This window comes from Nerophis lumbriciformis, linkage group LG04, assembly GCF_033978685.3.
Source record: "Nerophis lumbriciformis linkage group LG04, RoL_Nlum_v2.1, whole genome shotgun sequence".
NCBI lineage: Eukaryota > Metazoa > Chordata > Actinopteri > Syngnathiformes > Syngnathidae > Nerophis > Nerophis lumbriciformis.
This window is the reverse complement of record NC_084551.2, coordinates 31,056,943-31,070,438: the sequence shown is the minus strand read 5'-3', so window position 1 is coordinate 31,070,438 and position 13,496 is coordinate 31,056,943. Positions and strand designations below refer to the sequence as shown.

At 45.9% G+C, this 13,496-nt stretch overlaps 1 protein-coding gene across 7 annotated transcripts in view; it reads left to right on the top strand.

Moving 5' to 3' along the window:
• The window catches only part of znf1035 (zinc finger protein 1035), a 35,053-nt gene that overhangs the window by 5,463 nt on the left and 16,094 nt on the right, over positions 1–13,496 (top strand). For all 7 annotated transcript variants that reach the window (XM_072912996.1, XM_061952141.1, XM_072912994.1 and 4 more), the window contains exon 3: positions 459–568. Coding sequence is in view for 1 of the 7 variants with exons in the window: in XM_072912997.1 (XP_072769098.1) it covers positions 459–568 (110 nt within the window). In the remaining 6 variants the exon portion in view is untranslated. The remainder of the gene's footprint in view (positions 1–458; positions 569–13,496) is intronic.

The window sequence follows — 13,496 nt, the reverse complement described above, 5'->3', positions numbered from 1 at the left end:
ACGTAAGTGACAGCAATGCATACTTGGTCAACAGCCACACAGGTTTCACTGACGGTGGCCGTATAAAACAACTTTAACACTCTTACTAATATGCGCCACACTGTGAACCAAAACCAAACAAGAATGACAAACACATTTCGGGAGAACATCTGCACCGTAACACAACATAAACACAACAGAACAAATACCCAGAATCCCATGCAGCCCTAACTCTTCCGGGCTACATTATACACCCCAGCTATCACCAAACCCCTGGGAGAGGCACTGAAATCCGGAAGTCTCCCGGGAAAATCGGGAGGGTCGGCAAGTATGCAGCTGAGCCGCATCAGAGTGGTCAAAGAGGGGCCCGTTCACTCTTGCGACCTTGGGGACATACTGGGCTCTTATATTTGCATGATCACTTGGGTACTTTCACTTTGTCTTGTATGGATAAGTTAATGTGTTTGTTCATTTGGCAGTTGGAGAGTATCAACGTTGGATTGCTTTCTCACCACAACTGAATGGTACCAAGGTCTTTCTGAACTGAGACCACCTTTATCAGCAGTCCCGGACTCGGCACCCGAGCATGGTAGGCTTGTGTTTTGAAAAATACAGGACTTTGGGGGACACGTGTGAAGTGTGAAAATGCCCTTTGAGATTTTTCTTTGCACCAGTCGGGGGACATGTTGAATGTTCTTGGGCCAACACATGAACAAAAAACAATTGACCGTGTCAGTTGGTGCTGAGCAAGTGTTAGTGGCTAATAGTAACTCCAGCTTCCAGGATATTGTGGTGGAGGTAGACTATACAGTATAATAAATTGGTTGACAAATCAAATGTCTTTGTTACCCATCAGGCACTTGACATTGCTACAACGTTGATTATACATACATGTCCTTTAAAGGGGAAATGGACTTTTTTGGGAATTTTGGCTTTCGTTCACAATCATAATGAAAGACATGACAAAGGATATTTTTTTTAAATACATTTTAACTCGTAAATAAAAGTCTGCTTACAGCGGAGCCAATGGGAGGTCCTCTATTCCGACCATAAAACCCAAGAAAAAACATCCAAAAAGCAGCAACAATCTTAACCAAGTATTAGTCATATTGTTATTATAAGCGCTAATGCAGACAATCTATTAATAGCGACGTCATGATCACAAGCTTGCGTGCCATTGTAGTAATGATCAACGGGTTGCTGTTTCCTTGTGTCCTTGCTCATCAAACTTTTTTGTAGATCTTAAATTATGCCTCTCACCTGGATAGTAGAAGAACGAGGACGTATTTGGACAAGTTGGTACACTTTGACAACTAATGTAGACCCGGAACTGGCGAGAACGACATGAAAAGATAGCTTGGTTCCACCCCCCTGATGTTTTGTTATGTTTGTTGGCTCTCATGAAGTCTGCAGTGAGTACTAATCAGCAATGTAGTGGGGTTAAAAAAGCGAAGGCTGGGATGCGTCTTTTAAATCAATGCGCTGCGTATGCTTAAAATGAGCAAAATACATGAATATTAATGGTTATTATCAAAACATGTGCTTTTTACTACATTACATATATACTTACATCATGTATATGGACCATTCGAATTGCTTCACAGTGAAGTCGAAAATATTTTAAAATTTTGTAAGTTATATTCTCAAAACTTTGTCCCTGTATATATTGTACAAAATCTGAAGTACACATTTCTATAAAAGAACAGCGAACTTGTATTTTCAGAATATTTGGGAATGTTTGTCCTCCCCCCAAATTTGTCACTACTGAATCATAGCCCTCAAATATGAATATGAAATTATATGTTACTCTGTTAATACCATGCTTACTTAACTTGTGTAAAGATTTATTTTAATATTTATTGAGGTTTTTCACAGTAAAATCCATAAAAACACATAGCTGTCCCCCAATGTGCCCTATTAAAGATGATATTGTATTTATTTTTCTTATCACTATCTCAATTAATGCTCTGGGTTTAAACAAATCACGACCCCGAAAGGGACAAGCGGTAGAAAATGGATGGATGGATATTATAAAGTAAGTAAAAATGCATGTTTGAAAACAAGTGTTTTATTTAACCCTTTTTTTGGTTAAGGGACAGCACTTTGCTTCAATTCGGTAGAATGCCCAATATTAAACCTTCATGGAGGTGTTTGGATGTTTTTTACAGGCTTCATAGGCAGAATAGAGCAGCTCCCACAGGCTCCATTGTATGCAGACATTTAATCGCCTTTATTTACTATTTGGAATGCATTAAAAAAAAAATACATCTGTCTTCATGATTGTGAGTAATAGGCAAAATAAAATAAAAAAGTGCAGTTGCCCTTTAAAACTGACTTGGAAAAAATGTTGCAAAATAGTTTGTATATGTAAATTGAGGCAATGTTAATGTCTAATGTTGGATCCACATTTTTGGTTGGGAAATTACCAAATTTCAATAGTCAAATCAACGTCACAACCTGACATTGAATAAATGCGGTCAAAAAGCATGTTGTTTAAACATTGTATTTATGTTGTAAAATATTGGTTGGGAAATTACCAACATTCATTCAGAACCGAACATTGATTAAAGTACAAATAGAGTAGAAAAACGAGTTGCCTCTATATTGAAGCTATTATCATATACATCTGATTAATGACACCACAAAACTTCCAAAGTTTGTGGATAAATAAATATGATCAAAATAGTATCAAACTCATGAAGACGTGATCGTGTGACGTTGCGTTAGAAACTACAGAGCCTTTCGCTGTCAATAACAATACAAATCAAGCAGACTTTGTGAGAGCCAACAATTACTTTTGGAAAAACAATGATCCAGTATCCTGGATGTTTTTAAAGAGAGTATAATGAGTGCAACAGAGGACCAAAACAGCACATGAAGCATCGGTCTCGAAAGGAAGAGCAAGAATGATCCAACACTGAAGGAGGGACCCATGTGGAACTAAATAGAACGAACTAAACAAGGAACAGGTGTGTTGACAGGACATGAAACAGAAAGTAAAGGTGCTGCAAAACACAGGTACCAAACAGAAAACACTGACAAAACAAGAGCATCAGGACAGGAAGTGATTCCAAACACAAGAAAACCCAAACATAACCAAACTGTCAGTAGCACTTCTGACAGTATAACAGATTCCAGACTTTAAGTTTAACAAAAAGTCCAAAACCAAGGGAGGGTGGAGGGAGGAATGGCGGAGGGTCGCCAAACAGCAGAAGACGAAGAAGGCGGCGGCTGCACAGCAGGAGACGAAGAAGGCGCCCGTTGCGCAGCAGGAGATAAAGAAGGCGGAGGCTGCGCAGCAGGAGACGCTGACAAGAGACAAACAGCATCTTCCGGCAGGTCCCTGAGTGACCAAGCAGCCCTCTTTAGGATAGCTCTGCTTGCTCCACATGGAGAGGGGCCTAGAAAAGGTGGTCTAAAATAGTTTTGTCTAGCAGTGGTCAGCAGGGCATCTTCCAAAGCGCTGCAAATAACACAAAGATTTTGAAACCCGCGTGCTGGAATGTACGCACAATGCTGGATTCGGAAGACAGTGACCGCCCCCAGAGACGTTCGGCACTCGTTGCCAAGGAACTTGCCAAACTGAATACCGACATTGCAGCTGTCAGCAAGGTATGCCTTGCAGACCAAGGTTCGCTGACAAAGCATGGAACTGGCTATACATTCTACTGGTCTGGGAAGATGAAGAAAGAGCGTCGCCTTTCTGCCGTTGGGTAAAGATAGGCAGACTGTGTAGTTTGTTGGCTATCGGCCAGGGTGACCGACTCATGTCTCTTCGCCTCCCCATACAAGGGAACAGGTTCGCTACCCTCATCAGCGTCTACACACCAACCTTGCAGGGCGACACGGATGTGAAAGAGGCATTCTACTGCGACCTGCATAACCTCCTCTGGCATGTCAACCCAGCAGATACAGTCCTCATACTAGGCGACTTTAACTGGAAGGTGGGAAGACACTTTAGCATCTAGACAGTGGTTCTGGGCAGACATGGTATTGGAAACTGCAATGACAACGGTCGCTTGCTGCTGGAGTTATGCTCAGAGCATGAGCTAACCATCACCAACACCATGTTCCAGCAGAAAGAAAGGTACAGGGCCACCTGGAGACACCAGCGGTCCAAGCATTGGCACCTGCTGGACTACATCCTGACCCGACAGCGTGACGCAAGAGATGTGCAGCACACAAGAGTCATGCCCAGTGCTGACTGCTACACTGACCACAGTCTCGTCCGGTACAAAGTGACCTTCAGCTTCAAACCTCTACTAAAAAAGAAAGGCCCTCAGACAAAGACACTTAATGCTCAGAGACTCTGGAAACTGCTCTACAAGGAGACTTTCCAAGCCAGACTGGGGGAGAAACTTGGAAAATAAGTTAACCCTGACGCTGACATAGACGGTGGACACAACTGAAGATGGTCCTTCAAGTGACTACTGCAGAAGTAGTGGGTTTCTCAACCAGAAAACACAGACTGGTTTGATGAATCAGACAGAAATCCAGGAGTTACTCGAAAAGAAACGCAACTGCCATCAACGCCTCCTGGCAAACCCTGACAACAGCAGCTTTAGGACCACGTACAGAACTGCTTGCAACACGTTGCAAAACAGACTACGACTGGTGGTCATATCTCGCCAAGAAAACGCAGTTGTATGCTGACCTTGGTGACACACACTCCTTCTATGAGGCTCTCAAGGCTGTGTACAGACCCTCTCAGCAGATCCAGGCCACTCTTTGTTCTCCAGACTGCGCAACCCTTCTGACGGACAAGAATGCCATCATGCACCACTGGTCCGAGCACTTAAGCGGCCTCTTCAGCGACGAACGGCAAGTGCAAGAGTCTTCCTTGCTTAAGATCCCCCAAGCAGAAGTGAAGACAGAGCTTGACAATCTGCCGACGATAAAGGAGGTGAAGAAGGTGGTCCAACAGATGAATCCGGGAAAGTCCCCAGGAATCGACGGCATACCACCAGAGGTTTACCAGCACAGCGGCGAAAAGGTTACGGACTGTCTCCATGACCTCTTCACCAAGTGCTGGGAGCTAGGCTTAGTGCCTCAAGATTTCCGAGATGCCATCATAGTCTGTCTCTACAAGATTAAAGGAGAGAATTCAGACTGTGCCAACTATCATGGCATCAACCTTCTCTCTATAGCAGGCAAGATCTTGGCGTGTCACTTGCTCAACAGGCTGATTTCCACCATTGCCGTGGAGAACGCACCAGAGAGTCCATGTGGCTTCCGGGCCAACAGAGGGAAAACAGACATGATTTTTGTTCTTAAGCAGATCCAGGAGAAGTGCCGGGAGCAAAACATGGGCCTATTTGCAGCTTTCATCGATCTGATCAAGGCCTTTGATACAGTGAGCAGGGAGGGTCTATGGAAAATACTTGAGCATCTGGGCTGCCCTCCAAAGTTCCTCACCATTCTCTGTCAGCTGCACGAATGTCAGGTGGGCCAGGCCAGGTCTTCAGCATGATGCCGAGGGAGGCGAGGGAAGACCTGGCGGACGGCAACTTCATCCTTTTCAGAACAGGTGGCAGCTTCTTCAATCTGCGCCGTCTGCTTGCCTACACCAAGACCATGGAGAGGCTGATCGTCGAGCTGCTGTTTGCAGACGACTGTGCCCTTCTCGCCCACACCCAGCATGCCCTGCAATACATTGTCGATACATTGTTTTCCCATGGCCTTTGCCCTCACCATCAGCCTGAGGAAGATGGAGGTACTGTACCAGCCGCCCCCTAGATGAGCCTACAGCCGACCCAAAATCAACATTGAGGGCACCAGCCTAAACGTGGTGGAGCACTTCACATACCCAGGCAGCATCATCTTTGACAATGCAACCGTCAGCAAAAACCTTGACAACAGACTCGCCCGGGACAGCAGTACATTCGGACGCCTGCACAAGAGAGTTTGCAGAACCACTCAGTCCTCCTTTCAACAAAGATCCAGATCTACCGCGCAGTAGTGATCTCTACCCTAATGCACGGCTGCGAGACCTGGGTTCTATACCGCAAGCAGACCAGGCTGCTGGAGCGATTCCATCAAGGCCGTCTGCGTTACATCATGGGGATCAAGTGGTAGGAGTACGTCACCAACGAGGAGGTCTTGCAGCGAGCTCAGCTGCCCAGCTTCAAGTCTACGTTGCTACAACAGCAACTCAGCTGGACCAGCCACGTGGCCAGAATGAAAGACTTGAGGATACCCAAAGCAGTCTTCCTTGGTGAGATAGAGGGCAAACACTGTGGTGGTGCACAGCAGCTGTTCCTCGCCAAGATCCCAAACCAGAAATGGCAGCAGGAGGCGAGTGACCGTGACAACTGCCACCATGTCGTGCGCAGTGCAAGCCGCAGCTTCGAGTGCAGCAGAAGAGATGCAGCAGCAGACAAAAGGAGGAAACGCAAAGAGAGAGAGACCAGCCAGGCTTCACCCCTCATCAACACTTACGTATGCCCGCGATGCAGCAGGGTCTGCGCTTCGCACATCGGCCTCTATGGCTATCAACGGGCCGATGGACACCACCCCATCCCTTGATCCTCGCAGCGAGGAACCAGTCAAGAGATTGTTTAATTTTGGACCTCCGGAATCAGCATGTCCTCATCCATTTGTGTCAAAAAGTTGTAATCAAGTCTGAAAACTTTTGACAAGTTGACTTAATGTCCGTCGATGCCCATGAAGACATTTCAAAGTGTAAAATACGATCTGCCTTTTAGACATATTTTATTTTGAAAGTAAACCGGATACTTTTTGTGTTTGTGCATAACATCCTGTCCATCACTAGCAGATTTGAGCTAAATTTAACAAATTTGTTGCGGCGACCGGTCAAAATAGAAGCTCTGCGTATGTTTAGCGTCACCTACATGTGGTTGACGTTCCACATTGACTTAAATAAAAACGGAAAGAGTCCGCTGCCGTGCGTGTGCCATTCCGAGGCCGTCAGTGGAAATCCAGCGTGAGATTCAGCCTAATTTGTATAAATTACCTACCACTTTGACATGTGGTTAAATTGCAAATCACACAAATTACGAAACATCTACTAGCCATGTCCATCAATTGTAGGGACCAGTTAATCATGCTTGAACATGTTTACATGTGTTACATTGCTGCAACGGTAATGACTGTACAGCGGTATCTCAACTTTGTGCTCAGCTAAGTGCTTGCTCATGTGGGGTTCAGTTTGTTCCTTCTTTCTTTCCGTATTTTCTTTCCCCCTTTGGAATGCTGTTTGTGGCAGAGAGGTGGGACCAGAAAAGTGCAGCTCCTTCCACTCCTTTTTGACGGTTAATCACCAGAGCAAAAATGTGTGCTTGTGAAGTTTTTAAACATGTTCCGATTTAAAATTGATTGATCACAATTGGTTCCTTGACTGAGCTTGTCACTCAAATCAATCAATCAATCAATCAATCATCCATCCATCCATTTTCTACCGCTTATTCCCTTTGGGGTAGCCCTAAATCACAAGTGTCTCAAAGGGCTGCACAAGCCACAACGACATCCTCGGTACAGAGCCCACTAAGGGCAAGGAAAAACTCACCCCAGTGGGACGTCCATGTGAATGACTATGAGAAACCTTGGAGAGGACCGCATATGTGGGTAACCCCTCTACCCAGTCCATAGTGGATCTAACATATTAGTGAAAGTCCAGTCCATAGTGGGGCCAGCAGGAAACCATCCCGAGCGTAAACGGGTCAGCGGCGCAGAGATGTCCCCAACCGATACACAGGCGAGCGGCCCACCCTGGGTCCGACTCTGGACAGCCAGCACTTCATCCATGGCCACCGGACCTGTGGGTCTCCCTCTCCACAAAGGAGAGGGGGGCAGAGGAGAAAAGAAAAGAAACGGCAGATCAACTGGTCTAAAAAGGGGGACTATTTAAAGGCTAGAGTATACAAATGAGTTTTAAGATGCTTAAATGGTTCTACTGAGGTAGCATCTCTAACTGTTACCGGGAGGGCATTCCATAGTACTGGAGCCCGAATAGAAAACGCTCTATAGCCCGCAGACTTTTTTTGGGCTCTGGGAATCACTAATAAGCCGGAGTTCTTTGAATGCAGATTTCTTGCCGGGACATATGGTACAATACTATCGGCAAGATAGGCTGGAGGTAGACCGTGTAATATTTTATACGTAAGTAGTAAAACCTTAAAGTCACATCTTAAGTGCACAGGAAGCCAGTGCAAGGTTAGCCAGTATAGGCGTAATATGATCAAACTTTCTTGTTCTTGTCAAAAGTCTAGCAGCCGCATTTTGTACCAACTGTAATCTTTTAATGCAGACATAGGGAGACCCGGAAATAACACGTTACAGTAATCAAGACGAGACGTAACGAACGCATGAAATCACTCATATCTTAAATCAATTAAATCCCATTGAAATTAATTGACATCAGTTTTATTCTGTGCTTGGCCACCCCAAAAACCCACATTTTAACATGTAAACTGCCCTTTAAACAGAAAAACAGTAGCTTTATGAAGTAATGTAGTAATGTACAGCATTTACCTGGGAGATCTATTGCGCTGAATTTGGTTTCCCAGTGGTTGTGGATATTTGCCTCCGTAGTTGGAGTGGCAGTTCACCCTCACTGTGCCTGGACTGCTTTTTTAGTGTGCAGGAAGCTGGGAACACTGGTTGTCTCTCCTTGGGAGAGCGGACTTCTGTGGCGTCTCCTTCAGTCTGTTTTTCCATCGCATAAACCAGCAGTAGCTTCTACATATTTTTGTGGATGGATGTACGCCTTTTGGATATTGTCTGGTTGACACGGGAGCTGGATGCTGTTCAGTAGGAGCTGATTGCTGATAATGCAGTCAAACTGTGTCGGCTGCACTGTTGGTTGTTTTGTTTCTTTAGTTTTGTAGGTGTCTTCTGCTTCTAAGACCGGATGTTTTGAGTCGGATCTTGTGAGGTTCGCTCTGGAATTCCGTGCGCCAGCTAGCAATGGGGAGGCTCTCTTCTTCTTATTCTCTCTCCCTCCTCTTATAAATACCATGGTACAACATCCAAGGTACAATGTGTTCCTTGTCATATGTGCCTTTTTTACATTATTTATTCATTTGTTTGATCTTTATGATTTAATTCTGCAATTAAATATCTATTTTTAGTTAGCCCCTTTGTCTTTTATAAATTCTATATCATTATTTAAGATTTATTTTAAGTTTTTTTGGTTCTAGATAGTGGAAAAACTGCTAGCTCAAAGCGAGTAACAATTCCGGCACAGTGTTTCCTCGATCATTGTAGGAATTACGTTCCAGACCCCGCTGTGATAGATGAATTTTAGCAAAATCGCTAGGGCTGTCTTCAAATAAATGATTCCATTTGGAGGAGTCTGATTCGACTGTCAATCGCAATAAAATCGTCAGACATTAAACCCCTCTGCTCCCACAGTGGTAGGGAGGCGAGTTGTGTTTTAACTGAGGCACCACTGCGTACAGCGGGTTTGTTAGGACAGAGCAAATGTGTTCATCTATTCAACCATCAATTTTCTAACGCTTGTCCCTTTAAGTGTCGCGGGACGGCTGGTGCCTATCCCAGCTGTGCTCAGTTTTCTTTAAATATTGGTAAAAGATTATTGTGTGTAGACAATTTTTTATGTGAAAAAGCGATCACTTTTACCTACTTACAATTTTGGCTGTCACTGAAGCCGTTTCCACAGAGCAATTGCTGCTTCATGGTATGACAGCTGGCTGTGTTTTGGCCTCCAACAACTCTTACTCAATTAAAACTAGTTTGTCTGCACACAATAATATTTTACTAATAGTGTTGGGAGGATGTTTCTACATGGGGAACATGAGGTTTGTCGGGACATGCTGTCAGACATGGAGCTCACGTGACACTGTTCGCCTCTGGCTACGCGAATTTCGCTGTCGGCTCCAGTGGGACTCTCCAGAAGTTGGATATGACGTGAGGCGCCTCGCCCTGAAGCTGTAGCTCTATGCTTGCAAAGGTAATGAGCCTTCCACTTGTCCGCAACGGCTTTTCCATTTTACGGCTTTTCTAGTTTGATCTCCTCTTGGCACTGCATGACTGCAGAGCACCTCACTAAACAACACAGTGGCAAAAGGAAGCAGTGCTAGCAGAAGCATGAAAGGGACAAGAGTGCACCTGACGAGCTCAACCAAAATCCAATGTATGCTTCCTGGATAACAAAACATCACTTAAAGGCAGCATGCTTAACTTGGCTGACTGAATTGACGTACTACAGCTTTTTTGGGGCAACCGAAACATCCAATCGAGGAAAAAAATGCATCGGTGATCTCTGTGTTTGTGTCAACAAAGGTTGTTGTACGAACAGTGGACATGCAGGAAGCTACTACTCTTAGAAAATCTTGAGCATTTCACTGTGAAATGGCCAATCAAAGCCGTGTTTGGCCATTTTTTACATCCCGCTTGGTGCCAATGCTAATATTTATGTTCGCTAGGCATTCCGGGAGCTACATGACACCATTTGCTCTGTGCAAACTTAGCACCGAAGACATTTTATGTGGTTGCAGGAGACTTTAAAAACGTTAAATTGATGTACACCCTTTTTAGATTCCATTAGCATGTCACCATTCCTACATGTGGGAAAAAAAAACTGGACTGTGTGTACATGAATAACCGTGGCGTATAAAGAGCCCTACCTCACCCCCACCTCAGCTTCTCTGATCACATCTCCATTCTGTTGGTTCCAGCCTATCAACCTCTGGTGAAATGGTCCACATCCACAGTGCACAGCCTGGCAGATGTTCAGAGCAGCAGCAGCAACAAAGGATGTAAAAGTGGACCTAGAAGAATACACCTCATCTGTCCTTGATTTAATGTAAAGTCTGTTAATGTCTCCACCACCAAAATAATCACAGTCTATCCAAAGCAGGATCAGAATCAGAAGAGTTTTTATTGCCATTGTTTGAGAACGGGTTCACAAACTAGGAATTTTACTTGGCGCAATCGTGCAACATAAAACACATATAACACAGAATAGAATAATATGAGCTGTAACTGAACTATTATATCTTGTTATTGTTTATGTGTCTGATGGCCAAGGGGAAAAAACTGTTCAGGTGGCGGGAGGTATGGGTCTGGATGGACCGTAGTCTCCTGCCTGAGGAGAAAGGGTAGAATAGTTTGTGTCCAAGGTGAGAAGAGTCAGCTGTGATCCGACACACACGCCTCGTGGTCCTGGAGGAGAACAGGTCCTGGAGGGGTGGGAGTTTGCAGCCAGTCACCTTTTCAGCAGCACGTACCATGCGCTGCAGTCGATGCTTGTCCTGGACTGTAGCGCCGGAGAACCACACGTTGATGGAGGAGGTGAGAATGGATTCGATGATTGCTGAGTAGAACTGCACCAGCATCTTAGTCGGCACCTTCAGTTTTTTCAGCTGCTGCAGAGGATGTACTTCCTGGGCCTTCTTGATGAGGGAGCTGATGGTCGGCTCCCACTTGAGGTCCTGGGTGATGGTGGTGCCCAAGAAACGGATGGAGTCCACAATGGAGACGGGATTGAGAGAGTCAATCAGGGTGAGGGGGGATGGTGAGGCTTTTACTTTCCTGAAGTCCAAGATCATCTCCACTGTTTTCTGGGCGTTCAGCTCCAGGTTGTTGAGGCTGCACCAGGACGCCAGCCGGTCCACCTCTCTCCTGTAGGCAGACTCGTCACCATCCGAGATGAGCCCGATGAGAGTAGTGTCATCCGCAATCTTGAGCAGCTTTACCGACTGGTGACTGGAGGTGCAGCAGTTTGTGTACAGGGAGAAGAGCCAGGGGGAAAGTACACAGCCCTGAGCAGTACCAGTGTTCGTGGTTCGACTGTCCGAGACAATCTTCCCCAGCTGCACGTGCTGTCTTCGGTCTGTCAGGAAGTCATTGATACAACTGAAGAGGGAGTCGGGCACGCTGAGCTGGTAGAGTTTGTCTCGTAGCAGTCCAGGGAGGATGGTATTGAAGACAGAGCTGAAGTTCACAAATAGGATCCTGGTGTAGGTTCCTGGGGAGTCTAGATGCTCCAGGATGAAGTGGAGGGCCAGGTTCACTGCATCATCCACAGACCTGTTGGCTCTGTAGGCGAACTGCAGTGGGTCCAGGAGGAAGCGGTGATGTCCTTGAGGTGGGGCAGGACCAAGCGCTCAAAGGACTTCATGACCACAGACGTCAGCGCCACCGGCCTGTAGTCTTTAAGTCCTGTGATCCGTGCTTTCTTGGGGACAGGGACGATGGTGGAGGTCTTGAAACAGGACGGCACGCGGCATAGCTCCAGAGAGGTGTTAAAAATGTCATTGAAGACAGGATCTGCACAGTGTCTCAAGGTGGAGGGGGAGACACCATCCGGCCCGGGGGCCTTCCGCGTGTTCAGATTCAAGAACTGCCGGCGTACATCCTCCTCTCGGATGGAGAGGGCCTTTGATGAAGTCCTATGATGTTCTTGGAATCCTTTAATGTCCTTGGAGTCCTTTAAGTCCTTTAAAGTAGTGCTGGAGTTGGTGGGGGGGTGATGGTGGGGGGACCAGAGCTTTGATGAGCTGAAGGCCGTTCGTGACGACAGTAATGTGTGTTGAGGTCCTGAGCGAGAGTCCGGTCATTCAGGGCCTGGGGGGCTTTGGGCTTATAGTTCGTAAGGGCCCTTAATCCTCTCCACACAGCTGCAGAGTCATTGGAGCTCAACTGTTCCTGTAGACGGTTAGATTTAGCTTTCTCCACTTCCCTGTTGAAGTGGTACTTTGCTTCTCTGTAGGTACTCTGGTCCCCGCTCCTCCACGTAGTGTCCTTTTTCTTGCGCAGCTGTCTGAGCTTGGGTGTGAACCAGGGCTTGCCGTTGTTATAACAAGCTCTGGTGCGCGTTGGAATGATGCGCGCCTCATTGAACTGTATGTATGAGGTCACAGTGTCTGTATACTCGTCCAGATTGTCCGTGGCCGCTCCGATTGCCTCCAAGTCTGTCGTCTTCAAACATGCGCGCAGCTCCTCCACAGCCTCGGCAGTGAAACACTTAATGGTCCTCATAACAGGTTCAGCCAGTTTTAGTCTGTGTCTGTGTGAAGGGATTAAGTGCACCATCACGAAACCCTGGTTGGATGCAGAGATAAGAGTGCTGCTAAGGCTAAAGATGCTGACTTCATGGCAGGCAAAGCATCAGCACTCAGGGCAGCAATAAAAAAAGCTAGATGTGGACATAAAGACGGCTAAAGCCTACTATGCATGAAAGGGTTGCGCTTCACTTCAAATGACCCTCAGAGCATGTGACAAACAACCCGCTCCTATCCTATGTTCCAACCTGCTTGAAGACAGCACCCATCATTTCTGTACTAAAGAACTCTACAGTGAGCCATTATCTGTTTGTGTGCTGTTATCACAAAGTTTCTTAAAGGCTGGAATTATTGTAGGAGGTAACACCGTGTAACTACTTTTGTGGTTGTAGTGACAGTGCCTTGCTCAAAGCGACTCACTCTATACAATACGATTGGACTTCAATCTCTACTGACTGAGAAACAAGAAAAATAATTTGAACTACTACGAACCAAAGGTGTTCTCTCGACTCACGCAACTTAGTCTCTCTT